This window comes from Jaminaea rosea (assembly GCF_003144245.1).
Source record: "Jaminaea rosea strain MCA 5214 unplaced genomic scaffold BDZ90scaffold_6, whole genome shotgun sequence".
Taxonomy (NCBI): Eukaryota; Fungi; Basidiomycota; class Exobasidiomycetes; order Microstromatales; genus Jaminaea; species Jaminaea rosea.
Window position 1 is genome coordinate 728,095 of NW_020289980.1, and position 26,609 is coordinate 754,703.

At 61.1% G+C, this 26,609-nt stretch overlaps 10 protein-coding genes across 10 annotated transcripts; 8 read left to right on the forward strand and 2 right to left on the reverse strand.

Annotated features, from left to right (window-relative positions):
• Positions 1 to 834: 834 nt before the first annotated feature.
• On the forward strand, positions 835 to 3,342 carry BDZ90DRAFT_232245 (aspartate kinase). The gene is made up of 5 exons (XM_025506181.1): positions 835 to 1,497; positions 1,600 to 1,980; positions 2,062 to 2,218; positions 2,332 to 2,692; positions 2,785 to 3,342. The coding sequence occupies exons 1-5, from the start codon at positions 897 to 899 to the stop codon at positions 3,289 to 3,291; spliced, it is 2,007 nt and encodes a 668-aa protein (XP_025362478.1). The 5' UTR covers positions 835 to 896; the 3' UTR covers positions 3,292 to 3,342.
• Positions 3,343 to 3,750: 408 nt separating this feature from the next.
• On the forward strand, positions 3,751 to 8,419 carry BDZ90DRAFT_240157 (hypothetical protein). The gene is made up of 4 exons (XM_025507372.1): positions 3,751 to 4,705; positions 4,801 to 6,331; positions 6,440 to 6,759; positions 6,848 to 8,419. Exons 1-4 carry the CDS (start codon positions 4,209 to 4,211, stop codon positions 8,208 to 8,210), a joined length of 3,711 nt encoding a protein of 1,236 aa, XP_025362479.1. The 5' UTR covers positions 3,751 to 4,208; the 3' UTR covers positions 8,211 to 8,419.
• A 110-nt stretch (positions 8,420 to 8,529) lies between these two features.
• Positions 8,530 to 14,139, forward strand: BDZ90DRAFT_232247 (hypothetical protein). The gene has a single exon (XM_025506182.1). The coding sequence runs from the start codon at positions 8,817 to 8,819 to the stop codon at positions 13,995 to 13,997; it is 5,181 nt and encodes a 1,726-aa protein (XP_025362480.1). The 5' UTR covers positions 8,530 to 8,816; the 3' UTR covers positions 13,998 to 14,139.
• Positions 14,050 to 15,199, reverse strand: BDZ90DRAFT_173639 (hypothetical protein). Its single transcript, XM_025503714.1, has one exon. It carries the CDS (start codon positions 15,165 to 15,167, stop codon positions 14,103 to 14,105), a length of 1,065 nt encoding a protein of 354 aa, XP_025362481.1. The 5' UTR covers positions 15,168 to 15,199; the 3' UTR covers positions 14,050 to 14,102.
• A 179-nt stretch (positions 15,200 to 15,378) lies between these two features.
• Positions 15,379 to 17,148, forward strand: BDZ90DRAFT_232249 (Pkinase-domain-containing protein). Its single transcript, XM_025506183.1, has one exon. The coding sequence runs from the start codon at positions 15,474 to 15,476 to the stop codon at positions 16,650 to 16,652; it is 1,179 nt and encodes a 392-aa protein (XP_025362482.1). The 5' UTR covers positions 15,379 to 15,473; the 3' UTR covers positions 16,653 to 17,148.
• On the reverse strand, positions 16,997 to 19,820 carry BDZ90DRAFT_260358 (hypothetical protein; the record flags this gene model as incomplete). The annotated part of the gene is made up of 4 exons (XM_025508246.1): positions 16,997 to 18,682; positions 18,777 to 19,392; positions 19,474 to 19,587; positions 19,687 to 19,820. 4 exons carry the CDS (start codon positions 19,818 to 19,820, stop codon positions 16,997 to 16,999), a joined length of 2,550 nt encoding a protein of 849 aa, XP_025362483.1.
• Positions 19,821 to 20,082: 262 nt separating this feature from the next.
• BDZ90DRAFT_279633 (hypothetical protein) lies at positions 20,083 to 21,306 on the forward strand. Its single transcript, XM_025509195.1, has 2 exons — positions 20,083 to 20,420; positions 20,505 to 21,306. Exons 1-2 carry the CDS (start codon positions 20,109 to 20,111, stop codon positions 21,057 to 21,059), a joined length of 867 nt encoding a protein of 288 aa, XP_025362484.1. The 5' UTR covers positions 20,083 to 20,108; the 3' UTR covers positions 21,060 to 21,306.
• A 213-nt stretch (positions 21,307 to 21,519) lies between these two features.
• BDZ90DRAFT_240164 (peptidase C1B, bleomycin hydrolase) lies at positions 21,520 to 23,395 on the forward strand. The gene is made up of 3 exons (XM_025507373.1): positions 21,520 to 21,944; positions 22,016 to 23,128; positions 23,206 to 23,395. Exons 1-3 carry the CDS (start codon positions 21,571 to 21,573, stop codon positions 23,288 to 23,290), a joined length of 1,572 nt encoding a protein of 523 aa, XP_025362485.1. The 5' UTR covers positions 21,520 to 21,570; the 3' UTR covers positions 23,291 to 23,395.
• A 99-nt stretch (positions 23,396 to 23,494) lies between these two features.
• Positions 23,495 to 25,908, forward strand: BDZ90DRAFT_260361 (hypothetical protein; the record flags this gene model as incomplete). The annotated part of the gene is made up of 4 exons (XM_025508247.1): positions 23,495 to 23,654; positions 24,784 to 24,910; positions 25,001 to 25,228; positions 25,317 to 25,908. 4 exons carry the CDS (start codon positions 23,495 to 23,497, stop codon positions 25,906 to 25,908), a joined length of 1,107 nt encoding a protein of 368 aa, XP_025362486.1.
• Positions 25,909 to 26,059: 151 nt separating this feature from the next.
• BDZ90DRAFT_260362 (hypothetical protein) lies at positions 26,060 to 26,407 on the forward strand (the record flags this gene model as incomplete). Its single annotated transcript, XM_025508248.1, has 2 exons — positions 26,060 to 26,228; positions 26,297 to 26,407. Coding segments are annotated over 2 exons (280 nt in total), but the record flags the coding sequence as incomplete, so codon positions are not given.
• Positions 26,408 to 26,609: the final 202 nt, after the last annotated feature.

Genomic DNA, 26,609 nt, shown 5'->3' on the forward strand with positions numbered 1-26,609 from the left:
CCGGAGTCGATGCCAATGCGATGCGATGTTGGTACGGGCGGAGAGAGGTGGTGTGGTGTGGTGTGATTGAGGAGACGACGACTACTATAATTGTCCGCTACGTGGGGGGCGCTGGCTTCTCGACTCGACAGTCACTCACTCGGATCGATGGATGGACGACGGTCGACCCCTGCTGCTGCCTCGCCCTCGCCACTCTCGCAGCCAGCCTCTCCGTGTATGCGTGCGTGCGTGCGTGCGTGTGCGAGCCTGTGCGTGTGTGTGTCGTGTTCCCTCGTCCCGCGAGGCTGCAAGTCGATCTGATCTGCAAGGCCGGGGGGAACCGACGCTGGCTGGCTGGCTCGCTGCGCTGCCTTGTGCGTCGTTGCAACAAGTGACACCAACACGAACCAAGGGCGGGTAGGATGGAGGTGGTCTTGTCTTGATGGCAGTTGCGATGTTGCAAGCCTCGATGCCGACGTTGATCCGAGTCGAGCGACACTTGCACTTATCGAGATGGAAGAGCAAGAAGCGGCTCCCGAATTGAGTGAGGGGCCCTCTCGTCTGGCTGTATGCTAGCCCCAAACAAAGCCCAGTTTAGTTCAACTCAGCGCATGGCCTCGCCAAGTGTATCGATGGTGACGGTAGGGCGGGGACAACTCCTCCCTGTCCCACGTCTGGCGGCACATCATCGCTCGACCCTCGCACCAATGTGATGCCGTCGTCTCTCGGGCTGGTAGACTAGCAGGGCGCGGACGCCACGCGAGCGAGCAACCAAGCCAGCCTCGAGTCAAAGGCAGAGAGGGTCACGCAAGGGCTCGCCCTACTTCCGCCTTTTCGGTTGAAGCGGCGGCGGCGCTCTTGCCGTCCCACGCCCTCGCCATTTCATTTCTTCTCACTCATACACTTCACAGCACAGCATGACCACTCCTACACAGGACAGCATTTTGTCCTCTGGTCCACCAGCTCACCTGCCACCTCCATCAGGGTCAGGAACACGGTCAGCCTCATCCTCAGCATCTACATCCACCGCACCCTCCTCTCTCTCTCCCCCGCAGACATGGATCGTCCAAAAATACGGGGGCACCTCCGTAGGCAAGTTCCTACGCGCCATCACATCCGAAATAGTCCCCTCGTACCTCGTCTCCTCACCCTCGACCCGCCTAGCGCTCGTATGCTCAGCCCGCTCCGGCTCCACAAAGGCGAGGGGGACTACCAACCTACTCCTCACAGCGGCAGGGCAAGCCTTGGCGCTGGATGCTGCCGGGCAGGACCTGGCTAGCTCCGTCTCCGGGATGACTTTGGCCAGAACGCCGTCTGCTAATGGGGAGGGAAGCTTGAGCAGCTCGACGGGGAGCTTGGGCAGTGATTCGAGTGCGGGCACCACGCAGACGTCGGCTGCTTTCGATTCGACGGTGGATATATTGCTTCAGGAGCATCTAGGAGCGGTCGAGATTGCCGTCACTCATGATGTGGAGCTGCGCAAACGATTAGAGGCGGACGTGAGGGGAGACTGTGATCGTGAGTGTGCGCTGCGGCATAATCTACTCAAGACTGTTCCGACCTCTGCCCAAGAGGAAAAGCCCTGACGCTCCCTCTGCCCACTTGTCCTCTCACGCCCAGGCCTTCGCCAGTTCCTCCTCGCCGCCCGTATAATCGAGGAGATCTCTCCAAGATCAAAGGACATAATTCTCTCTCTTGGCGAACGCCTCTCCTGTCGTCTAGTCGTCGCCTCCCTGCAAGACCTGGGAATCCCCGCAGAGCTGGTAGGGTTGGAGTCGGTGATTGATGCAGCCTTCTTGGAGGAGGTGGGCAAGAGGCGCGCATCGCCCGGTGGAGGTGTGGGTGGAGTTGGAGTGGGGGAGGAGAATCAACTGGACCAGCACTTTTACGACCTCTTGGCAGAGCGACTCGGAGAGCGATGTAGGAATGCACAAGGCGTGCCCGTCGTCACTGGGTACTTTGGTGCCGTACCGGGCTCGCTGCTGCAGCAGGTTGGAAGAGGTGAGTGCGCGCATCGTGTTGCCTGAACAACCTAGCTTCAATCCACGATCTGACCACCGCATCTTTTCGCCTCGCCGCCAGGGTACACCGACCTCTGCGCCGCTCTCTGCGCTGTAGGGCTCGGAGCTCTGGAACTCCAGATATGGAAAGAGGTAGACGGAGTCTTTACGGCTGACCCTCGCAAAGTCTCGACTGCGAGGCTCATTCCCTCCATCACGCCCGAAGAGGCCGCAGAATTGTACGTCCCTGTCCTCGCGCGTACACTCGCAGGCCGCAACAGACCTGCCCAGACTGACGCTCCCGCCCCCGTTTTCCCTTGTCCTCCCCCCCGCGCCGCCGCCGCATCGCCAGGACATACTACGGCAGCGAAGTGATCCACCCCTTCACGATGGAGCAAGCGATCCGTCGTCGTGTACCCATCCGCATCAAGAATGTAGAGAACCCAAGCGGAAGCGGGACGGTCATCCTTCCGGACTCGGAGGAGCCGGAGCGGGATCATTTGGTCGAGGGACACGTAGCACAACCGCAGACTCCGCTCACGAGTGGAGCGAATACGCCTGCGCGAGCGACGGGAGCCGGGGGAATGCCCTGGGGTGCTGCGGAGGGGGCTTGGCCCGGGTTGGAGTTGAGTGGGATGGCGGGAAGTGGGGTAGGGGGAGCCGGCGGGGCCCAGCAACAGCAGAGAAGATTACCGACTGCCGTTACGATTAAGGTGCGTGGCCACAGGAGCGCGAGGAGGCTTTTCCCCCCATGATTGCTAACCATGTTGACCTCCCCGCCCTGCTCACACGCACCTACGTACAGGAAGATGTCCTAGTCCTCAACGTCCATTCGAACCGCAAGACGCTTTCCCACTCCTTCTTCTCGCGCATCTTCTCCACCCTCGACCGACACCACGTAGCCGTGGACCTCATCTCGACCAGCGAAGTCCACGTCTCCATGGCCATCTCTGCCGCCTCGTTGCGTCGCCCCTCCCGCACGCTCGACCTAGTCTGCTCCGAGCTCGGCCCCGTAGGAACCGTATCCGTCTTGCGGGACATGGCGATCCTCTCCCTTGTAGGGAGACAGATGCGACATATGGTAGGCGTGGCGGGTAAGATGTTCGCCACCCTGGCCGAGGGCGGAATCAATATCGAGATGATCAGTCAGGGGGCCAACGAGATCAACATCTCCTGCTGCATTCATGCAAAGAGCGCTCTCAAGGCTTTGAATCTTATTCATTATTCGGTGCTAGAGGTGGGCGGGCCGGCGGGAGTGGGGGTTAAGCCGGTGGGGATGGAGAGTGGGAATTTCGGGAGGAGCTTTGTGTAGGTGCGGGCGCGAGGATGGATAGATAGAGTGCTCACAATCAGATCTTACTCGTTATTGCTGTTCGATGAGTGATCCTTACCATCCGTACCTGTCAATCGTCGATCGATCGTGTCAGTCGCGTTTCTCTCTCAAATGATGGCGGCCGCCGCGGCCCAAGCCCCCCTCCCTGCTTGAACGCCGTTGTTCCCCCCTCCCGTCGGGCTCTGCTTGGTGAGCGGGCGAGCGAGAGAGAGCGCCGCCTGCGTCTCCTCACCGCACAGAGACGCAGCAGGCGGCGAGGGAGCGGCGAGTTGGTCTTTTCTGTGGTGCGAGCCGGCGGGGCGCGGAGGTGGCTGTCGAAGAGGCTGGCTGGGCTAAGGCCGAGGCTGACGACGAGACAGGAGAGGGAGCGGACGGGGGGCTAGTCTCACGTCGCAGGCAAGTCTGTAACGCGAGGCTGCGTTTCACTTTCCAACACGCCGTGCGAGCGAGAGAGACGCACACACAGAGAGAGACTCGCCTTCCTTTCGTCTCATCATCACCATCATCGCCTCTTTCCCTCCTTCTTCCTCTTCGTCACTCTTCCTTCTTCTCACACTCTTTGCTATAGCGCGCCGACTCTGTTCGTTGTTGCGCCTCGCTCCCCCCCCTTTCCCTCCCGGATCCACGCTCCCTCGTCGCCTCACTTCTTGATCTCTCCTTGGTAGGAGGCATCTGCGCCCGCCCGCCCAAGCAAGCTCGCAGCGTACTCTGCTGCTCGTAGCTACGATCTCGGTCTCTCTGTCATCTCGCTCGTCTTCACGATCCTGTTTACGACATACACGACAAGCAAGCGGCTGCGCGAGATCCTGGACGACCAAGTCTCTCTGCTCTGCGCTGCTGCGCCTTTGTACTCCTCCTGAGCTCAACAGGGACAGCCTCCCGCCGCCGCCGCCCCGATGCCGATGCGCAACAGTGACTTCACAAAGTCCTTTGTCCGCAAGCCCGGCTCTCGTGCCACTGGCGGTGACACATCAATACCGATCCGTACAGAGGCTCCACCCCCTCTACGCCAGCCAACACGCATAGCGCGCTCCAAGACCTTGACCCGCCCTGAGCGATTTCAGCCACAAGTTCCACTCATCAATCCGCAAGAGGGTCCTGCCTCAGGGAAATCAGAGCCTGGTTCACCGACATGGCGCATCTTTTCGCTCCTTGTTACCTTTTGGGCTTGTAGTCCGTGCATGAAGGCGTGTGGGATCAAGGATCGACCCAGCCAGCAGGCGTGGAGGGAAAAGGTGGCACTGGTATTCCTTGCGCTGTGCATGGGCGGGTTTGTGGGGTTCATCACCATGGCTCTGAACCGTGTACTCTGTCCCGTGTCTGTCTCGGCGGACTCGACGTTGTTCGATCGGATTGGTAGCGGCAATAGCGCGGCGTTGGGCATTCAGGGCTGGTGAGTTCTGCGGCCAGAAAGCAGGCGGAAACGATGCGCCCTCTGCGGGCGGTGATACTGACCTCTCATCCCCTCCCCACTCTCGCTGCTCGCAGGGACTTTGACGTCTCACAAGCCAAGCTGCCAGGCGCAAACGACGTCGGAGTCAATCTATACACGATGGCGTCGACGCTCTCGGGCTTCGACGTCACTCCCCTCTTCACTCGCACCGACTTCCCCGCCTGCGCAGGCAAGACGGCCGCCTACGCCACGGCGGACAGCTGTACGCCTGCTGAAGCTGGGCAGGCTAAATGCCCGCTCGGCGCCCTGACTACGGCGCACCTCGCTGAGCTCAAGCTCACCAACATGACGCGCCGCGTGGGGTACGGATGGGACGATCTGGGCAACGCCACCTTCCGCAACTACATTGTGCTGGACGGCAACGTGCTCAACCTCACGCCTTATATCAATGCTCACCCAACCGCAATCGCAAATGACAAGGTCGATCTGGCTATCCGCACGCAGCTCACCAGCATCGACGCAACGGGCGGGCGTGATGCGACGAAGCTCTTCTACTCTAGCAGCGAGACCAAGGACGCTGTGCGCTGTCTGGTGCAAAAGTACTACGCGGGACACATAGACAAGGTATCGCCGGGCTGTTTCGTGTCGGACCTGTTCCTCTACGTCTCCCTGGTCATCATCCTCGGCCTGGTTTTCGTCCGCTTCCTCATGGCCATCTTCTTCTCCTGGTTCATGAGTGCAAAGATGTCTGCCCCACCCAAAGAAGACGGGCGACGCAAGCTGGGGCACAGCATGCTGCCCAACGGGGCCATGAGTACCGTAGACGACGGCGGGGCGGCGCCGTGGGCTGGCGCGGGGGCTAAGCAGCAGCAGCAGCGTCGCCTCGTGTCGGATGCATCGTCGCAGGTGTCGAGCAACTTTGGGAGCGGGGCGCTCAACCGGCAGACGATTGGCAATGAGCCCTACATCATCTGTCTGGTGACGGCCTATTCCGAGGGCGAAGAAGGGATCAGCAACACCTTGACTTCGCTAGCAGAGTGCGACTACCCGGACACGCGCAAGCTCCTCTTCGTCGTGGCAGACGGTATGGTGACGGGGTCGGGGGAGAGCCAGTCCACGCCTGACATCTGCGTAAGTTTGCTCGAGGCGGACGAGCGCTTCGGCACTCCCATGCCCATGAGCTTCGTGAGCGTCGCCCAGGGCAAGAAGCAGCACAACATGGCCATGGTGTACGCGGGCCATTACGTGCGCGCAGGAGGGCATCGCACGCCGATGGTCGTCGTGGTGAAATGCGGGACGAGCGATGAGTTCAACGAGGCCAAGCCTGGCAATCGTGGCAAACGAGACTCTCAGATGATCCTCATGAATTTCCTGCAGCGCGTGACGTACAACGATCGCATGACCCCCTTGGACTTCGACCTCTTCCGCAAGTTCCAGGGACTCATGGGCGTCACGCCCGACTTTTTCGAGTTGATCCTCATGGTGGATGCGGATACCAAGGTGTTCCCGCAGGGGATGCGCAAGTTGTCCAATGCGATGATGCGGGACCATATGATTATGGGGGCTTGCGGTGAGACGAGGATTGCAAACAAGACGGCGAGCTGGGTGACGGCGATTCAAGTATTTGTGAGTAGCCCGGCGCGCGGCCGCGAGGGCAGCTGTGCACCAGGGCGCGGGCGCAAGGACGCGCACGCTGACTCTTCTTGTCTCCTCGCCACGCTGCGCGTACACCAGGAATACTTCATCTCACACCACATGGTCAAGTCCTTCGAGTCCGTCTTCGGCGGCGTCACCTGTCTGCCCGGCTGTTTCTCCATGTACAGGATCAAGGCGCGCAAGCCCAGTGACGATGACTGGGTGCCTATCATTGTCAAGCCCGAGGTGACGCGCGAGTACTCGCAGTCCACCGTAGTCACGCTGCATCAGAAGAACCTCCTCTTGCTTGGAGAGGACAGGTTCTTGACCACTTTGCTGCTTAGGACTTTCCCGAATCGCAAGATGGTCTTCGTCCCGCAGGCAAGGTGTAGGACTGAGGTGCCCCATACGTTCAAGATGTGAGTGTGCGAGGCGGGGGCACGAGAATCGCGAGCGTCGACAAAGAGGCCAAGCTGACCCTTTATCCTGGCTTGCTCGCACGCCCAGGCTCCTCTCACAACGCCGTCGCTGGATCAACTCGACGATCCACAACCTTATGGAGCTCGTCCTCGTCCGCGACCTCTGCGGTACCTTCTGCTTCAGCATGCAGTTCGTAGTCTTCATGGACCTAATCGGCACCGCCGTCCTCCCCGTAGCCATCTGCCTCACCTACGTACTGATCGTCTCGTACTGCCTGGACCCTCCGCACACCTTCTCGCAAGCCATCCCCTTGATGCTGCTCATAGCCGTCATCGGTCTACCGGCGGTGCTGATCCTCATGGCGACACGCAAGGTAGTCTACGTCATGTGGATGGGGGTGTACCTCATCTTCTTGCCGGTGTGGAACTTCATTCTGCCCGTGTACGCCTTTTGGCACTTTGACGACTTCTCGTGGGGAGAGACGCGTAAAGTCGAGGGTGAAGCCAAAGGGGCCGGGCATGGCGATGCCGAGGGAACGTTTGCGGCCGCTTCGGTGCCGTTTAGACGGTGGGAGGATTGGGAGAGAAGCAGGTTGAAGAAGCAGAAGCGCGAGGAGAAGCGGAGGAGAGAGATGGAGGAGCAGTACGGCGGGGAGTTCTGGAATGACCAGCAGCAGCGCGATGCCGGGGCGGGATTGCAGCCGAGGGGTAGGCGCGACTCGGACTCTTTCTCGGATACGACGCAAGAGGATGTGTGGGGTGCGCAGATCGGCGTGTACGAGGAGGCCGCCCCGCCTCCGACGCGAATCGTGCGTCACACGATGATCATCGACAGTAACGACGTGCTCGGGGCTGGGGAACTGGAAGCCATGTTGGAGAAGGAAGGCTTCGAGCAACCAGCAGCACCCAAGCGCGGAGCCAGTCGTCGAGCCAAAGGGAATGGACCGAGTGGGCAGCCCCTCGCGCCCAGTAGAGCACAGGCGCGCAGGTCGGTGCGTTTCTCGCAGGCTCACCCGATGCCGCAGCGTAACAACAACAATAGGCACGGCAACGGCAGCCCGACGTCAGCGTCATCGCCGCACCTCCACCCAGGCAACAACGGTCACGATGCAGACCCGTTGCGACGCACGCCCAGCCCCCTCTCCACTTTCACGCAGCACAGCACCAACTCCTTTGTGGCGTTGGGAGAGGAGGTCTCCCTCATGCGCGGCGTAGGCGGAGAACTAGGCTCGGCCACTTCTTCGCACGGCGGCTTTGCGCTCGAAGACCTGGGACCGCAGAGGGGCGTCGCCGGGTCGGGGCAGAGCAGTGCGACTAGTACTGGGGCGAGTCCCTACGGGTTCGCGGGGGGACAGCAGGGACATGCGAGACAGCGTAGTCAGGGGAGTGGACAGCAGTATCATCGCGTGGACCTGGGAGGGCGAGGGCCACCCCAAGGAGGAAGACGATGATGCGCGAAACTTGCTGGGATACAGCTTCCTCATCGTGATCCTGTCGCGCCCAGGCAGACGGGTGGTTGCTCATAGCCACCTAATTTGGATGCTTGTTTGGAATCGCACCTACCACGCCTTGCCTGCCTGCCTGCCTCACACCTTTGATCCTCGCTTTGGAATCTTGCCTTGCAATCGTGCCTTGCCCCACCCTTTCTCTCCTCTGCGTGGCGTCTTTGGCTTTTGGCTTCTGGCTCGTCCAAGGGTCCCCTCCATGCCATCCCGCCGGCTTGAATCCACGTCCTCGGCTTTTGCGCTTTTGCCTGTCGCTTTCGCTCGCTCGTCCTCTGCTGCCTGCCTGATGATGCGTGGAATGCTGCACGCAAAGCAATAGGCGGCAAGCGGGCGGCTGGGCGGAACTGGATGATGCATGACGAGAGTCGAGAGTGTGGATTCGAGGTCCGAGGCTTGGATGTCATGAGGCTGTTTGTTGCTTTCTCTCTCCTAGCTCCTCGTTCCTCGCTCCTATCCTTGCCACGATGCTACCACCTACTAGCACTTACGACAGCATACATTCAGCTCTCATCTAGATCGTGCGACCGCACAGCAGTATAGCACGACGTCGTGATGGCTGCATCGCCTCTCTCATCGCCCGAGCAGGGGCCAGTCGCCGAGCCCCTTTCCAGGCCTGCGACACCTTTCAGCTTGGGAACGGCACAGAAAGCGGCGCCACCATCATCGTCACATCAGTCTACGCGCAGGAACTCACACGCAATACCAAATGGCGGGAGCGGGATGGATCATCATCCGCACTCGCGCCCGCCTTCACGCTCAACGACGCCATTCGACTCTGCGCGCGTGCTCAACCTGCCCGAGGCCATTGGTGCAGGTGATACAACAACTTACCAAGAGGCTGGTGGCCAGTCAGAGGATGCAGGCTATAGAGACGGCAAGGAGTCTGGCGAATCATCTTCGTCGAATGGCGGGGAGAGAATAGACTACGTAGCCCTGTTACCTCAGAAGGCTTCCATCGACGAAGCCTCGGCAGCTATTGCCAAGTTGGACCGCATACAGACGGCCAAAGAGAACAAGCGCTGGTGGCTCAAGGCTACGGGGATGGGCGCGATCGTCAGGTCCAAGGATGGGCAGACGAAGAAGAAGGAGAGACGGCGAAGGAGAAGAAGAAGGGACGATTCTGCTTCTGGAGATTTGGAGATGGGGACACTTGCCTCGGGCTCTGGCTTGGCCTCGGCCTCGGCTTCCACCTCTCGCCTCGACCTGGATGAATTGCAAACACCGCAAGAAGTTCACTTGGGCATCACGAGCGTACCGGGCTACTCGGTCCTTGCAGTCAAGAAGGCGGCGAGCAAGACAAAGGGCGTGGCGGGGAGGGTGAGGGGTACGAGTCGCTACTTTGGCGCCAGATCGACCAGCCCTGATCTTGACCAAGAGGAGGAGGAGGATGACGAGCCGGATGAGACGGGGCGTGCTCACTCTTTGAGAGGGAGAAAATCGCCTCCTCCCGCCACGTCGGCGAAGCGCAGGGAATCGTTAGGCCACCGCTTGGCCTCGGTCAGACATCGCCCGACGCAGAGTCTGGATGGGGCGCTTCTCGCGGGGAATGGGGAGGCGCAGCAGCAGCAGCAGCGAGAAGGAGAGGCGAAGAGGCGCGGCAGTGAGGCTGGTGCGGCGACTCAACCACTCGTAGCACCTGCAACGTCACCACCTCCGACGGGAGCGGACACGGATCCAGGGCTGGGCGCGGTAGCAGAGGATCGACATCTCGAGGAGCAGGCGGACGAGACGATCATTGACAAGGAGCAAGCACGGCACTCCAAGCCGATCAAGCCGCGATTGAGGATTCCGACCTTCCACGTGCAGGAGCCCAGCAACCAGTCGGTCCTCGTCGACAATGACGGGCGCGATTCGCCTACCGTCAGGCCGGTCGCAACGCGTGGTGCCCTCTCATTTGGCTCGTCAAGTCGGGACGAGGAGAACGTAGAGCAGGATCTCCTCTTCACCTCCCCGATCGAAGATACGCAAATCCGTCGCTGGCCCTCCTCCACCTCCTCCTCGTCGAGCACGGCCGATCCCAGTCCAGGCGACAGAACGGCGGCCGACCTGACCCACTCGCGCGACTCGGCCTCCTCTTCGAGCGACGATGAGGGCGCTCTGGCCTCCCTGCAACTGGAGCACGGCCAATCCCTCACCAACAAAGAGCTACGCAAACAGCTCAAGCGCGATAAAGCCCTCCCGCGGGATTCGATGGGTCGAGCCACGAACCTGACGCACAAGGTATCGCGCGGTCTGCATTATGCGAGCAGCGAGAGTCGTAATCGACGGGCGATGGATAAATTCTCGCCGAACCAACAGCGCGGCGAGGCGCAGGCGCAGGCGCACGCACAGCAGCAGGGCAGAAGGGGGTCCATGGCTTCTATCCTCGAGTCGGGCGGGCTCAGCCGCGTCAATACATCGAGCAGCAGTGCGCGCAGGACGCCTACCATGGATGGCGGCGGCGGCGGCGGCGGCGGCGGCGGGTGGAACCCGACATTCAGCATGACGCGGGCCTCGCGAAGAGGCAGTACAACGACGGCCACGGCGACTCCCGCCGGGATCAGCACCGCCAACACGCCCGAGGAAAGCGATGCGGGCGACCCGCTCTCCCGCGCTGCCTCGCCTCCCGTGGCTGAGCCGCAGCAAGGAGAGGATCAGCTTAAGCGCACCACGACGCTCCAGAGCATGGCGAGCTCCACCGCCGAGTCGCAGTCGCATCTCCACGCCCCGCGCCCCTGGCACTTTCGTCAAAGGCATCGCTGGGCGAAAGCGCACGCAGACGAGGGAGCCGCCGTGCCTGGGGAAGTAGACGGGGAGGGCTCCTCCCCCCGCCACGAGGTCGAAGCCCAAGCCGACGCCGAAGCCGAGCTTCAGGACGTCCTCACCAAGCTCGCCGCCGAACAGGCCCCAACGCAGAGTGGCGTCCGCTTCGAATGGGACGTCCTTTACGAGAATCAGCGCGGCATGCTCTTCTTTGGCCTGCCCAAGTTTTCCGCTCGAACCCTCCTTCAATGGGATCCGGCACCTTGGGTCGATGCGAGGGGCCAGAACTCCCCTTACTCCATTGTGAACGCTCAATTGCCCGACCCGAGCTGGGGGTGGGTGTACCCTGAGTGGGTGATCGATATGGCGGGGGACGTGGATGAGCAGGGCTGGCAGTATTCGGGGAATTTCGGGAGAAACCCCTTTGCGGCGTTAGGCCACTTGAGACGTGGGAAGCCGATGGCCAAGGGGAAGGAGGCGGATATGGAGATGAGTCAGAGGTGGAAGGAGCGCGATGACGAGAGGCGCAAGAAGGAGAGACAGAGGGAGGATGAGGGCTTGGAGGCGTTGAAGCGCAGTATCAAGGCGAGGGGGAGTAAGTGGACCGGTCGGCCAGATCCTGGGAGCTTTGTACGACGGCGGAGGTGGATAAGGCTGCGCAAGCGTGCTGCGTTGGATACGCTCACCTCTTCTGCCCAAGCGGCCATGGCTCAGCAGCAGCAGCAGCACAACCAGGCGAGAGGAGGGGACTTGACCCATGGCCTGAAGTTCCCTTTGCACAACGAGGAGATGGGAGCGGACGACGACGACTCGATCAGTCTCTCGTCTAGCAGCGAGTCTGACTCGGAGATGGACGAGGAGGACACGGCCAGCTCGCACGACGACTCAAACTCCGATCACGATGCCGAGCGCGACCGCGAGCGCGACTACACGGGACCGTACGGCAAGCCTTCCGCCTTTCTTCCCCGTCGCACGGCCGGGCACCTCCAGAACGGTCCGGACCCGCTTGCATCTAGACGCTCGCGCTCCAAAGCAATTCGGCGACACCGCAAAGAGTTCACGGGGACGCTGCGCGAGTTCAAGACTCTTTTGCCTACCTTGCTCGGATGCGAGGCCAACAAGGGCGGGAGAGCAGAGGGGATGGGCATGGCCATGGGGACCATTGATGCGCGCAATCCGTTCTTGAGCTGGGCGTTCATACGACGTAGGTTGATGGACGACGATATGAGCTGGAAGACGACGAGCCTCAGGCAAAGGGAGAGGAGACATTTGCAACGGCACGGAGGACACCACCATCAGAATCACCAGGACGGCGAGGCCAGACGCCTCCCCTCGGCGTGGAGCCCGGCGAGCGGGGCCGGGGTTGAAACGCGCGATTTCGCTGCGTCCATGACCAGCGCGGGACGACGCTACTCCGAGTCGGGGGATCCTTCGCCCCTCTCCTGGGACCTGACGAGGGACGCACTAGTGGAGATCAACTTCATTCGCGTCAAGCGGGTGCTTCGCGCCTGCAAGGTGGACAGACAGCGACTCGACCTGTGGAGATGCTGGCTTGGCTCACCTGCTCCCACTGCCGCTCCTGACGAGCGCGACCATCACCACCAGCAGGGAGGTCCAACACGCTCCTTCTCTACTACCTCCACGATTCGACAGCCACGTCGTCAAGCAACGCAGCTCAATGCCCACCCGGACGCCAATGACGTCTGGGACGTGCTGGAGCGACGACTGGATGCTGTGCTATACCTCTTCGAGTACAATGCCTCGCGCGCAACGCTCTTGACCCTTCTACTTACGACGCACGATGCTGCCCACCCGACGCATCGTTATCGTGGGGGAGTCAGCGGAGGGGGCACGAGATACGGATTGCCGGACAGGGAGGGGCACTGCGTTCAGGTGAGGGCGCCGAGGGAGTTGGACCCGCTCCAGGGGAGGAGACGTGCTGAAGGTGAGGGCGGCGAGCAGGCTCAGATGGGTAGACCGCGCGAGATGGACTGGGTTGTGGGTCTTGCGGCGAGGCTGCAGTTCTACTCTGACGTGAGGGCGATTGCGGACGCGATTGAGGTGCAGCGACATGGCCACGGGCACGGTCGAGAGGAGAACGATGCTCGAGAGCACAATCACGGCCCGCGACGAAGCTCCACCGTCGCGGTAGGGGATCGAGCCAGCTCTAGCCCCAGTCCTAGCCCCAGCCCGAGCTTCGGGATGCGGGCTTCTACTCTCTCGCCTCCCCTATACATTCCCGGCGCAGGTTCAAGCGGAAGTAATAGCAGCTTCAATGCGGCGGCCGCGGAGGGCTCTGATGGCAGCAGACAAGACTCTCCTTCCCCTCAACCTCAACATCAACCCACGCACAGAGCTCCAACGCCGAGGAAAAGACCCTCCCACGCTGCGACGCATTCTATGGATTTGGGGATCAGCCCGCATCCGAGCTTCCTTCACGAGGAGCGGCGTGGCAGCACCGGCGGCGGCGGCGGCAAGTACGCAAGCACCTTGGGTCCTTCGTCTTCCTTTTCACTTGGGAACGGGCACGCCAAACCACAAGCCCATCTGGGCGGGGGCGGAGGCGGAGGACTGACCGTCCCCGCCGCTTCATCCGCATCGCGCTCTCGTTCGCCTCTGACCAGAGTGTGGAGCACGGCCACTACCGCTGCATCTGATGGCGGAGAGGACGACAACAGCGGCAGCAGTGTGCCGAAGGCATCGCCAACTTCGCTGACGGCTTCGTGCTCGCAGATAGAGGCTGGGCATGAGCAGGAGCCAACCAGCAGGGGGATCGAAGCCCTTTTGGCCGAGCAGAGCCGCGTGTTGAATGGCGCCAAGGGCGCGGGGGCTGCGGGTGGGAAGGGCTCATCTGGCGCGGATCTGAGGCGATGGGAGGAGGACGCGGAGCGTGAGGAGGAGCAGCAGCAGCAGGATGAGGGGGAGGGGGATGAGCAAGGCGCGTTTAGTGACTCGCCAAAGGAGATGAGTGTTGAGATTGGGCAGCCGTAGGCGGCAAGCGGGCGAGCGGTTATACCCTAGCATGACGATGACGAGGAACAAATGCAATGCAGCGCATGCCATGCCATGCCATGCCATGCCATGCCAGTTCATCCCTCATCTCTCCTCTGTGTCAAGCTCCATCCCCATCCCCGTACCATTCTCTGCCTCTCCCTTTCCCGTCATGCAAACATGCCCCTGCCCCTCCCACCTCGTGATCATCCTCCTCACCTCCTCGCACTTCTCCCTCACCCTCCGCGTCTCCTCCCTCCTCTCCCTCACTTGCCCCTCCATGACCCTCTCCAAATTACGCGCAGCCTGACTAGGTCGAGAGCGATTGAGCACTTCCTGGAAATTCAAGACGAGGGTACGCAAGTGAGCCCACTGTGCCGAGCTCGTGGTGTGCCATTCCTCTTCGCCGGGCACGCCCTCCGGCACCTCGCCATTGGTATCGTTGCCATTCGGGCCTGCATGCCCTTCCTCCTCCTCCTCTCCTCGCCCACCGAGCTCCTTGGACGCAAAAGTGCGCAACGAATAGAAGCTAGGCGGGTACTGCAATAAGCTCAACAGCTTCAGGTACGTGACCAGGAAGCTGCGCAACAGCATTAGGAGCGTTGGTCTCCTATCGACTCTTCCCTCCGAATCGCGATCCGCCCCCGGCTCTGCATCGTCGTCGGCGTAGAGTCGTTGTACGCCCGCCTCCTCCAACCCGGGAAGGCGAGCAGGGACAGGCCACCATTGCCCGTAGAGGTGATAGCCCTGCGCTATTCCTGTGATGACGTTGAGGTCGGGAGGGTCGAGTTCCAGTTTGAGGTCGAGGGGGAGAGAGAGGATGTAGCTGCGTAGCGAGGAAGGGGTGTACTGCGAGGTGATGTGCGACGGCGTTGAAGGGTCACTGAGCGCGTCGAGGGCGTGAAGGAGGAGGAGACGTCGTTGTAGCTTCATGCGCGGGGATGTGGAGCTCGACTTGGAGGTAGCAGAGGTGTCATCATCCCCCTCCTGTTCTTCGTCTTGAAGAGCCTCCTCCTCCCAATGCTCGTTGAGCACGCCGTGAAGCCAGAGGTTGACTGGCGTGTAGTGTATGTGCGTGGCCGGGGGTGGAGGGAAGAGGGAGGCGGACGTGAGGGGTGGGTATTGTGGGGAGGAGGGGCCTGCGTCGTTGTTGTCGTTGACGTCGTCCATGGTGAACGTAGGGGGGCGGGAGTGAATGTATGCACTCTGCTGCTGCTGCTGCTGCTGCTGGGCTCGACTGGATATTGAGCCGCTAGTCCGCTGTTGCGTGCCTGTCGCGTGGCACTCGCGAGTCGATGTGGTCGATTGCTGAGCCCAAATCCGTCGTCTGCTCTCCTTGCCTGGCTGCCTGGCTGCCCTGCTTGCTTGTGCCGCCCCGCGCCGCGTAAACTGAGCGACTTTGTCCTCCCTTTCTTTCCTTTCCTTCCAAGTGATCCTCGTCATCATCATCACCACGCTCGGCGCACACCAGCAGCCATGACGCAACCCATCGGGCACGGCGGCGGCCGGTCCGTCGCTCGAGTCTACGCAAACGCCAACGAGCGCTTCGGCCGCTCATGGTGGGACTACGACAATTTGACGGTGCAGTGGGGAACACAAGACAATTACGAGATCCTACGCAAGGTCGGGCGAGGAAAGTACTCCGAAGTATTCGAGGGAGTCAACGTAGCCGCCCTTGGTCAGCCTTCCACCTCAGCCAACCCAGCACCCGCACCAGCACCCCTTCCAGCCTCAGCCCCAGCCCCCTCATCTAGCGGCGATGACCCGCACCCCACGCCTGGTCCCGGCCGCATCACCCAGTCCGTTGGCGAAAAGTGCATCATCAAGGTCCTCAAACCGGTCAAGAAGAAGAAGATCAAGCGCGAGATCAAGATTCTCCAAAACCTCGCGGGAGGACCCAACGTCGTCGGTCTCCTAGACGTGGTGCGAGACCCTCAATCCAAGACTCCCTCCATCATAACCGAGTACGTAAACAACACAGACTTCAAAGTACTCTACGGTCGTTTCCAGGACAGCGATGTGCGCTACTACATCCACGAGCTTCTCAAAGCCTTGGACTTCTGCCACTCGCGCGGAATCATGCATCGCGACGTCAAACCGCACAATGTAATGATCGACCACGAGAAGCGCACTCTCCGCCTCATCGACTGGGGTCTCGCAGAGTTCTACCACCCACACACAGAGTACAACGTTCGAGTCGCCTCACGTTACTTCAAGGGTCCCGAACTCCTAGTCGATTTCCAGGAATACGACTATTCCCTCGATCTCTGGTCCCTAGGCTGTATGTTCGCCAGCATGATCTTCAGAAAAGAACCCTTCTTCCACGGTCACGACAACTACGATCAGTTGGTGAAAATCTGCAAAGTATTGGGGACAGATGAGCTTTACCTCTACCTGGAGAAATACGATATAGAGCTCGACCCTCAGTACGACGATATATTGGGGAGATACCCGAAGAAGGCTTGGGGCAGGTTCGTTAATGCGGATAATGCGAGGTTTGTCAGTGCGGAGAGTGTGGATTTTTTGGATAGGTTGTTGAAGTATGATCATCAGGCTAGATTGACGGCGAGGGAGGCTATGGAGCATCCTTACTTTGCGCCGGTTAGGGAGGCAGAGGCTGCTGCGGCGGCGGCGGCGGGGGCAAAGACGAGTTAGGTGGGTGGCGGAGCGAGGGGAGAGCGAAGCAGGGGGAAAGGGGGGGAGGGAGAGGAGGAGCGTCGTGCAGAGTCGACCAAGTTACGAGCAGTAGGACAGCGCACCCGGCTAGACCTCGACGCGCATCACGACGATCGATTCACGTACATGGCGAGGCTAGATGCGACGAATGACTACGAGGGGCTCGCGATCCATCCGTCTCCTTCCATCCTCTCGCCTTCTAATCATCAAATGCGATTCGCGATCCACGCATTCGAGCACGCAGGCACGCGCGCAAGCAGATGGGGCACATTCTCGTCTCTTCTCATTGGATGTGGGTATCATTCGCCTCCTCTCGCAGCGTCTCATCGTCTCCCCAAAGCCCAAGCAACCGTACTCCTACTGCGCTGCTGCTGACCCAACCAACTTCGAGCCCCAGCCCCTCCCTGCGGCCCAGTGGCAGCAGTAGCCCCCCTCCCTCCCGCCGACGCGCCCGTACTGCTCATCCGCATAGCCAGCTGGTACCAAGCGGCAAGAATATACTCCTGCTCCAGCTTCAGCGCCTCATTCTCCTTGCGCAGCTCGGAGCTCGCCAAGTCATCGCTCGCCGTAGCGTCACTAGTCTCCTTGACGCTCCTTGCTTCTTGGAGTAGACGATCCTGCTCCTTGATGAACTGTTTTGCCTTTCCCATCCGCTCGCGAAGGATCTCCAACTGAGAGCGGAGGGAGCGCGCCTCTTCCTCCGCATCGCCATGCCCCTCCTTGTCTCCGGCGCTTCCGCCTTTGGTGAAAGCTAAAATCGCCTTCCTCATCTCCTCAGCTTGCCCCTTACCTCCGCCGCCGCCAGCGTCGAGCAGAGCTATCTTGTCCATCAGTAACCCCTGCACCCGGTCGGACAGCTTCGCGTGCGCCTCGCGACTGTGCGCTAGATCTGCCTTGGTGGAGGCCAGCTGGGCGCTGAGGGAGTCGACCTCGGCGGAGACGGAGGCGCGTAAAGAGGTTAGGATGGAGGTGCGATCCCGGCCTACGAGGGAGACTGGGGGCATAGCGGGGAGGGCAGATGAGAAGGAGGAGGAGGAGGAGGAGGAGGAGGGGAAAGGTGGGTTAGCATTGGAGAACGCGTGGGCGACGACGACGCGTCGAGGAATGGGCGAGGGATACTCACGATCTGTCCTCGCCTTCACCAAGTCCTTCTCAGACTGTTCAAACTCCTCTCTGGCCTCCTCCCATCTCCTCTTGACATCCTGCAACTCCTCCTCAACTTCCTTCGCCCGCATTCGCCATGCGAGGGCACTTTGACCCTCCTCCATCTTCCCTCCTTTGCCGCTGCCCGCCGCTTTACGGATCCTCTCCATCTCCCCTGCCAACTTGAGCCTCGCACGATACTCGGCCCAGTAGTCCTCCTCGTAGCGCTTACGACTACGCTGTGCGTCGGCGAGTAGATGCTCCAATGCGGCCAGACGAGACCCGTCCCCTCCTTTGAGGCGGCGCACCTCGCGCGTGAGGGAGTGAATACGCAGCTTGAGCGCCGTACTGGAGAGGGCTGCCAAGTCTTCTTCGTCTGCGTCGCCGTCGCTATCGTCGCGCTCGACGCTGCTGGCACCGCTGCGCTCCCCGCTCAACTCAAGCTCCTCGGCCCTCTCCTGCAACGTACTCATCTGCTCCGCGTCTTTACTCCTCGCCTCCTCCAACGCCTTGACCTCGGCGGCGGTCTGCTCGAGATTATACCTCTGCGTAGCCAGCTCCTCCTCTAGGGCGCGATTTTGCGCCTCGACCTGTTCGACCCTTTTCCTCCATTCCTCCAAAAGTGGTCTCCCTTCGGCCAACTTGGCCACTTCACTTTCCAGCGCAGCGTTGCGGTCTACGAGCTCGGCGTTCTGCCCCTCCAACTCCTTGAGGTCCCGACGAAGCGAGGAAGACTCTTCGAGGCGACGCTTGTACTTCTCCAAGGCGTTTTCGGTGCGTTGAGCCTTTTCGGCTAGGTGACGATACTCGTCTAGTTGATCTTTGAGTTGGGAGGCGGAAGAGGCTAGGGGTTGCAGGTCGTGCAGCTGTGCGGGCGTGCGTGCGAGCGTGAGTGGGGAGGAGGGAGGTGAGCTGGGCCGAGGCTGACGTGGGAGAGGGGGTGGACGGAGGCCGGCTCACCTTCTTTCCCTGCTCCTTATTCAGAGCATCCAATCGCTCAATACGCTGTTCCGCCTCTGCCAAACTGTTCTCGCTCTTTCTCAGCTGGGAACGCAACGAGTCCACCTCCTCCTTGAGGACCACATCCACCCCAGACGTCTGCTCGCGGGCGCGCTCTTCGCGCATTTGTTCCAGCTCACGACGGAGGGATTCTCGTTCGGCTTCGCTTTCTTCGTGGTTGGACTTGAGAGTTGCGTGCTCTTCTGCGAGAGAGAAGAGGGAGCGCTCCATTTCTTGCTTGGCTTTGTTGGCCGCTGCTAGAGCGGCGGCCGCGTTGGTCTCGTTGTCGTCGCTCGATCCCCTCTCGTGCTGCTGCGGCCCGACCCCTGTTGCAGCCTCCTTGGTCGCACTCATGACTGCATCGATTGCGATCATGAGTTGGCCCTGCTCTGCCTGCCCGAGCGTCTGGATGGCGACGATGTGAGCAGCCTTTGTGGCATCGGCATTGACTGTTATACCTATCGCGAGCTGGCAGAGGGCGGATAGCTCGTTGTGGGAGGAGGAGGGCGAGCGAGCGAGCTCATCTAGGTTGGGCGTAGGGAGAGAAGAGATGTTGAGCGAGAGAGTGGAGGTGTAGCTGTGCGTGCGGGAGGGTAGTTGGGGGAAAAGGGGGGTTAGATGGTTGGTCGAAGAGGAGGGGGCCAGGGAAGGCACGCACTATTCTATCATCAACTTGTGCAGCCGACGTAGAGAGCCGAGCTTGACCACGTAGCTTGTCGAAGCATCTCCTTCTGATGCTGAGGTGTGCGGGTTCTGGAAGTGGGAGGCGTCACTGCGAGAGGGGCGAGGGGAGGGGCGGGGCGAGGGGCGAGGCGAGGAGTGAGGCGATGAGCATATATCCATCCTTCATTGTGCTCACGCGCGCACTCACACATCCGCCAGCACCTGGAACAAGGCCCGCCCATCGGCCAGCTCCTCTACGCTGCCACATTCCACGCCTACGGCTTGCACCCATGCGAGGAAGGCCCGTGCTTGCGCCGTCGAGTCGGGCTCAGCTTCGCTCATTCGTGGTGATATCGGGACGATGTGATAGCGAGAAGGGAGAGGAGGCTCAGCGTCGTGCCTCCCGTCCAAGTGTTGGTTGGTTGCTCTCACATCGGCCTCGGCGCGGAACAGCAGCCACGCGATGGATGACGGCAGACGCACGCACAAGCCCACGCCCAGGCACAGGCGCACGGCCCCCCTGGTCAGACGCCGAGTCATGCAGCCCTGCCTCCTCCACCAAGTTGGCTGAGCCTCACTCAGCTTGTCCTCCTCACCATCAGACGGCCCATTCATCTCGCGCATCCATTCATGTCCAGCCTCTTACAATCAGTCCTATCAGCCAAGTTAGCGGGCACGTCCCTCGACGAAGAAGGGAGGGCGCAGTCGCACGACGCGGCGATGGGCGAGGATTGGGAGGAGGTCAACACCAGCGACGAGGAGATGGTCGCAATAGCCACTGCACCCGGTACCGGTACGGGGACGCCGGCGAATATCAGTCGACCCACCTCGCCTGGCTCGTCCAAGCCGACATCAGGCAAGTCGGCACTGAGCAACGAGCGTCCCGTGAAGGTGAAAGCGCCAAAAAGCAAGACGGATCCGTTGCGATCCCTGCCCAAGGAGGTGAGTCCGCCGCTCTCCCCGCGCAACCCTCCCTTCTCGCTCGCTCGCTCACTCATTCGTCGTCCCAACGTCTCCCCGCACCAGGCATCACAACGTATCTTCCTCCCCCTACCAGTCCCCGCACTCCTCTCCCTCTCCCTCGTCTCCAAACGCTACCGCAAATCCGCCACGTTAAACTACTGCTGGTATCGCAAATGCCTAGCGGATTTTGATAGTGAGGACGCGGGAAGTAACACCGCTGCAGCAGCTACGACGACGACGAGCGTACAGCCCGGCGGGGGAACCGCAACGACGGCGCACTGGACTCGGAGGGAGAGCAAGACGGACTGGAAGCGAGAGTATGGTCGTCGTCGTCGCCAAGAGAGTAAGGATCGTCTACGCGAATCTTCCCTGCCTGATAGCGGGACGACGACCCCTTCGCGATCGCAGCGTCTGGCCGATTCGGGTGTCAAGACGACGAGGGATATGAGGGAGGAGCAGTGGGCGCAACAGGCGCAGCAGGAGACGGGGTACTCGAAGAATGAGTTGCGGTCGTTCTACAAAGAGGCGGGAGGGAGTAAGGGTGGGAAGGGAAAGGGGGTCAAGCCTCCTAGAGGGAAGGGAGGGAGTAGGGAGGTGGATGAGGGGATTTGGGAGTGAGCATGGTGCGGGGCGGAGCGAGCAGCGAAGTATGTACTGGTGCAAGGAGGACATATCTATGCGACTCGATACGATTCATCCTGACGCTGTCCAGCAAGGAGTGAGCGGGCGGGCGGGCGGCCGGGCGGCCTCGCCTTGGAAGCTCACCCGCGCGTCGCCCCTGCCCTCTCCTCAATAGGAGGGGGATAATCACTCCTTTTCAGTCTGAGCAGGAGAGGAGTGCGTCAGGACTTGTGGTGTTGTTGATAAGTTACTCTCTTCTCTCTACGGTTGGTGTACCCTCGCCCGCCCGCTCGCGTGGCGTGGCTCGTGCGCCCATCTCTCAATGCGCCGAGCCTGCAGCCCCCTGGGGAGCGGAGAGCGGAGAGCGGAGAGCGGGAGCAGAGAGAGACGCACTTTGCCGGTCGCCCCACCGGCTTATCGCTGCTGCGACTGCGACTACGACTGAGCCTTGCATCTTGTCATCCTACCTCTCACTTCCATCCCCGACGTCGACATCGACATCGACATCATGGGTGCCTCTCCTTCACGCCTCGCCTCCACTCCCGCGCCCACCACGCCCGGCAGTGTAGAGAAGCCTGGCTTCCCTCGCGATGACGCTCCTCCCCAGACTCGCGGCCACCATTCGGTCGACCGGCTGAATCGCATCACCGCCGAGTCCACCACCCGCTCGTCGTCCTCGTCTACCTCGGTGGACATCTCCTCCATCCCCTCCTGGCAGTCTAAGCTAGACCAAGACCCGACCTCCCGCCTCGCGGCGCTCACGCTGCATAACACAACGATCAAGGAGAGCCTGAGGGTCAGGAAGAGCGAGGTTCAGATGGTGGATGTGTTCAACACGGTGGTGCAGAGGGAGAATCGACCCATTACCAACCAGCAAAGCAGGTGCGTGTATGTGCATAAACGAGGGGAGTCTATGCGCTGACCCTCTCCTCCCCCCCTCCGCGCTCGCACAGCGGCCGCTGCTGGCTCTTCGCCTCGCACAACGTAATCCGCAACGCCATGCTCTCCACTCTCAAGATCGACAGCTTCCAGCTCTCCCAGTCTTACCCCTTCTTCTGGGATCACTTGGAAAAGGCCAACTGGTTCCTCGAGCAGACACTCGACCTCTACGACCGTCCCGTCGACGACCGCGTCTTCTCCACGCTGAAAGCCGATCCGGTGGGGGACGGCGGGCAATGGGATATGGCTGCCAACCTGCTCCGCAAGTACGGAGCCGTACCGCAGGGTGTGTACCCGGAGAGCTTCAATTCGTCGTCCACGGGCGGGGTGGACAAGCTGCTCACCACGAAGCTACGCCGCGATGCGATCAAGCTGCGTGCTCTGAAGAAGGAGGCAATGGCCTCCCTCCAATCGGCCGGGCTAAGCGAGGCCGACGCCGCCTCTCGCGCGGACGTAGCTTGTCGCAAGGAGAAGGCAGCCATGCTCGAGGACGCCTACCGCCTGCTCAGCCTGGCAGCGGGCGCCCCTCCCCACCCTGACGAGCCCTTTACCTGGTCCTACCGCAACACGGCCGGCAAAATGGTGACGATCCGCTCCACTCCTCGCGAGTTCCTGCGCAAGTACGCCCCCCAATTCGACGTAGAGGGGCATGCCAGTCTCGTTCACGACCCGCGCCACAAGCCCAACACACTACTCACCGTGGACCGCCTAGGCAACGTGCTCGAAGGCAACCCCGTGCGCTACATCAACGCCTGTATCGACGAGCTGGGCACGAGTGCGATCAAGCAACTCAAGGCGGGCCTCCCAGTCTTCTTCGGATGCGACGTCGGTCAATTCTCCAACTCTCAGCTCGGCATAATGGACACGGGGTTGTACGACTTCTCCGTCGTTCTCGGGGAGGGCGAGGGGATGAGCAAGGCGGAGCGCATCGAGTATGGGGAGAGCCTTATGACGCATGCCATGTGTCTTGTTGGGGTGCAGCTGGGCGAGAAGGGGGAGCCGGTGCGCTGGCGCGTTGAGAATAGTTGGGGCCCCACGGCAGGGAAGGAGGGGTACTTTGTTATGAGCCAGGAGTGGTTTAGGGAGTTCGTCTATCAGGTGGTCGTGAAGAGGGAGTTCATGCGCAGGTGAGACGCTGAGCTGGGTGAAGCGCTTGTATGATTATAAGGCTGACCATTGACCCCTTCCCACTTCGCGCCCGCAGCGAGCTCTGGGACCTCTTCGAGCGCGGCGTAGACGAGAAGACGACCGTCTTGCCCATCTACGATCCCTTGGGCGCGCTGGCTTAGGCCAGAGCGGTGCGGCGATATCTGCTAGATCTCGATTCGACTCGACTCGACAAGACTAGACTAGACTAAACTCTGAGCCTCTCCAATCTCATCCATCCTATTGACTCATCAGCATCAGCCTCGCCCTCACGCTCTCGCTCCGACTTGCCTGCTCCGCGCTTGCCTCACCCCCTCACCTCTCCTCCCCGTCCCCATCCAGCTCCAATGACAGCCCCGCCTACCTCGCAAGCTACGACGGACAGCGGACGGCAGACGATGCGATCCCACCGCATTAGCAACGATGCCCTCTCGATCCTGGTAGCTACGGGATTCCGTGTCCGGGCGACACCGCAGGGCCAGCACGCCAAGTGGCCCAAGTGCAAGAGTGGGCTGAAAGTGCGGAGGCCTCAAGACGGACTTGTTCATCCGCCTAATCACATTGCGTCAAGCCAGCGAAGCCGGCCGCCACGCTGATGTCTACGTTGCAATCACGCCCGCCCGCCCGCCCATCCGCTCGTCCACGTCAAGCGGGTCTCGCAAGTCCGTCCGACATTTTGGTGCCTGAAGGCAACCACAATCACAGCCGGGAGGGGCGGCCCGCGAGCAGGGCGCAGGGTGAGACAAGGTGATTGCTCAGCCTCGGACGACCGACCTGCTCGCTCGCTCGCTCGTCGAAGTCATCATTTCGCTCGTCTGCGCACGGGCCGCTCGATCCTCACAACCACGGGTGCTGAGCATCGAGATTGGAGCTGGGGTGAGGGCCGAGAGTGGTTGTTGGCTGAACCAATCAAAGTACGGATGAGACTTGCGCTAAAGCTTCTGCGTAGAACGTTCTTGATGAGCACGACGCTCAATCAACATGGGCTCGTCTGGCTGGCTGCACTTGCTCGCTTGCTCGCTCGCTGTGCAAACGGCAGATCGTGGCCGAGACAAAGGGTACATAAGCCCCGCTCGTCCCGACTTCTATCTCTCCACTCCAATCCCTCCTCTCAACCTAGCTCAACTTCGTCTCATCAGCACCCACCTACCGCACACACAACAACAGAGGCCAAGCCCCGCGGTAGCGGTGAGTACCAATTGTGCCTGCTCGGGAGCGTTGCCGCGTCGCAGAGGGCTGATCCTATCTTCACTACTACTACCGCCCAGGGGCCTCCTCATCAGCGTCGCTTACACTGGCACCAAGATCATCATCGATAGCAACTTCAGCGCTCTCAGCTTACCGGTGTAGATCGCGATGGCCAAGGAGATCAGCCTACGCCAGCGAACGTCAACCTAGGGCACCCTGCGGGGCATCATCAATGAAAACGTGGTCCAGCCTTTCAATGAGCCTTGATCTAGCTTGCGTGCGCCCGCTGCTTCCACTGCGATGCCTGCAGTCGATCTTCTTCTCCTGAAGACTGAAGGACGAATCAAGGTAAGCCCGCGTCGATCATGCTACCACTCAGTCAAGGCCCATCGAGCTGACCACCACCATCTTACCCCGTCCTGCACGGTTCGCCTCTCCCTCCTCGCAGAAGCCGTCATCACACCGCAAGCTTCTTCATTCATCTCTGCAAGCAGCGCCGCATCGTCGCCGTCGTCCTCGGCATGCGCCCATGGCACGCTCGACGCTTCTCTTGTCCCAGAGCCAGCGGTCGAAGAGTGCAAGCACATCGATTCAAATGTCCAAAGCCAAAGGAGACATTGACCACGTCCTCATCAAGAGATACGGTCAAACTCCCGCCGACGAAGAAGAAAGGGAGCAACGGCGCAGATAGACCCTTCGCCTCCTGCTGCCGCCGGCGTCCCACCAGTCAAGAAGGTGCGCTTCACTATCGATGACGAGGAGATGCGCCACATCATCGAGTACGCGCATGAGCTGATGCGGAGGTCACCGCAAGCACGCGGGCTCGTCGTGGCTTTGCCAGCTGGCCCGACGTTGCCCAGACTCGTGCCCCTCGCCATGCCCCTTACTCCCTCGTCAGCCGCACGACGCCAGACCGCGACGGGCGCAACACGCTCCGGCCCAGCACTAGCTCCAAGGCCTCCATCGACCCCACCGCACCAGCGCAAGTCTCCCCCCACGTCGCCCTCGCACACCTCCGCCTCAGGATCTTCCGCCCTGGCCTCCCCTGCGCTTTCTCGAAGGATGCGATGATGACGACGATGCAGCGGCAGCAGCTGCAGGCGAAGCACTGGCCGAGCGCCTTGCTCCGACAGCACCTTCCCTGCCCTCAATCCTCGTGCGCCCCCCTCGTAAGGCAAAGAAGGACGCGATTGCTCTGGCTCAAAAGTTCTGGGAGGGAGAGGCGATCCTGCTTCGCTTAGTTCCGGAGACAAGGAGAGCGCGCACGGCAGCTGCGATCAAGCAGAATCGCCTCGACTTTGGAGACCCAGCCTTCTTTCAGCGTCCTGACGTCAGATTTGCGGAGCCATCAGGGCTTGAAGCATTGCGACGTCAAGCAAACCCGGCAAAGGCCCTCCCGGACAGCGCGGCGGGGATCAAACTCTTCAGTCTCGAGCTGAGCTATGCAAGCATCATCGTCAAGCGCCTCATCGGGTCAAGGCATCAGGCTAGCCAAATTTCTAGCATTGAGATGATCCAGTACGCCAGGGGCCGACGGAGTTTGGACACAGCATCTTCATGGGGAGCCGCGTGACGTCGCGCGCCATCTACTACTGCGACGGGTGGGCAGGGTACGAGGCCCTCCTTCTGAACAATCCGTACTTGGACGCTCGCTTCTACCGCGGCATTGGGACATATCTCATTGTGGTGCTCTATGAGGGTGATGGAGGCCAGGACGAGATGCCATGTACGTCGGCGCCGTGTGGGACCAGTGGATGTGCGACAGGCAGGCGGAGCACATCGAGAGGTTCACCGCGCTGCGCAAGGCGGAGGCGAAGGGGACGCTGAGTAAGAAAGCGCTAAGAAAGCTTCAGTACAAGCAAGCAAACTCGTACCGCCGCAAGACGAAGAAGAGTGGGTAGCGAGTGCGCGTGGTACGAGCGACGTGCAGACTGACCATGCCCCGCCCCTCGCACCCGCAGCCCTTCACTTCGTCCTTACGCGCACGCCAGAAGACTTTCCAACCCCTCACATCGGCGAATGGCTGGAACTCGTCGGGCACGGGCTGACTGGGCAGTACCTAGACCTCCTCGGTGAGACCTCGAAGCCAGATCAGGCGAATGGTGACCAGCATGGACGAACACATGAACTGTGTTCTCTTCAACACCGTCACCACGATCGGATACCCATCAACGGTCGACATCAGGGGAGCCCGGTGGTCTTATCTCGCCTAATCTCGCATCCACTGCAGGCGACGACGTGGTGGGTGGTTGGTGTACCAGTGGCCTGCTCGTT

Bases quoted from the DNA above. Each gene is read 5' to 3' on its own strand.
- BDZ90DRAFT_232245 (XM_025506181.1), top strand. From the start codon at position 897: ATGACCACTCCTACACAGGACAGCATTTTGTCCTCTGGTCCACCAGCT. The intron at 2,219-2,331 runs GTACGTCCCTGT...CCGCATCGCCAG, and splicing joins CCCGAAGAGGCCGCAGAATT to GACATACTACGGCAGCGAAG. The intron at 2,693-2,784 runs GTGCGTGGCCAC...ACCTACGTACAG, and splicing joins CGACTGCCGTTACGATTAAG to GAAGATGTCCTAGTCCTCAA.
- BDZ90DRAFT_240157 (XM_025507372.1), top strand. From the start codon at position 4,209: ATGCCGATGCGCAACAGTGACTTCACAAAGTCCTTTGTCCGCAAGCCC. The intron at 6,332-6,439 runs GTGAGTAGCCCG...CGCGTACACCAG, and splicing joins TGACGGCGATTCAAGTATTT to GAATACTTCATCTCACACCA. The intron at 6,760-6,847 runs GTGAGTGTGCGA...TCGCACGCCCAG, and splicing joins GTGCCCCATACGTTCAAGAT to GCTCCTCTCACAACGCCGTC.
- BDZ90DRAFT_232247 (XM_025506182.1), top strand. From the start codon at position 8,817: ATGGCTGCATCGCCTCTCTCATCGCCCGAGCAGGGGCCAGTCGCCGAG.
- BDZ90DRAFT_173639 (XM_025503714.1), bottom strand. From the start codon at position 15,167: ATGGACGACGTCAACGACAACAACGACGCAGGCCCCTCCTCCCCACAA.
- BDZ90DRAFT_232249 (XM_025506183.1), top strand. From the start codon at position 15,474: ATGACGCAACCCATCGGGCACGGCGGCGGCCGGTCCGTCGCTCGAGTC.
- BDZ90DRAFT_279633 (XM_025509195.1), top strand. From the start codon at position 20,109: ATGTCCAGCCTCTTACAATCAGTCCTATCAGCCAAGTTAGCGGGCACG. The intron at 20,421-20,504 runs GTGAGTCCGCCG...TCCCCGCACCAG, and splicing joins TGCGATCCCTGCCCAAGGAG to GCATCACAACGTATCTTCCT.
- BDZ90DRAFT_240164 (XM_025507373.1), top strand. From the start codon at position 21,571: ATGGGTGCCTCTCCTTCACGCCTCGCCTCCACTCCCGCGCCCACCACG. The intron at 21,945-22,015 runs GTGCGTGTATGT...GCGCTCGCACAG, and splicing joins ATTACCAACCAGCAAAGCAG to CGGCCGCTGCTGGCTCTTCG. The intron at 23,129-23,205 runs GTGAGACGCTGA...TCGCGCCCGCAG, and splicing joins AAGAGGGAGTTCATGCGCAG to CGAGCTCTGGGACCTCTTCG.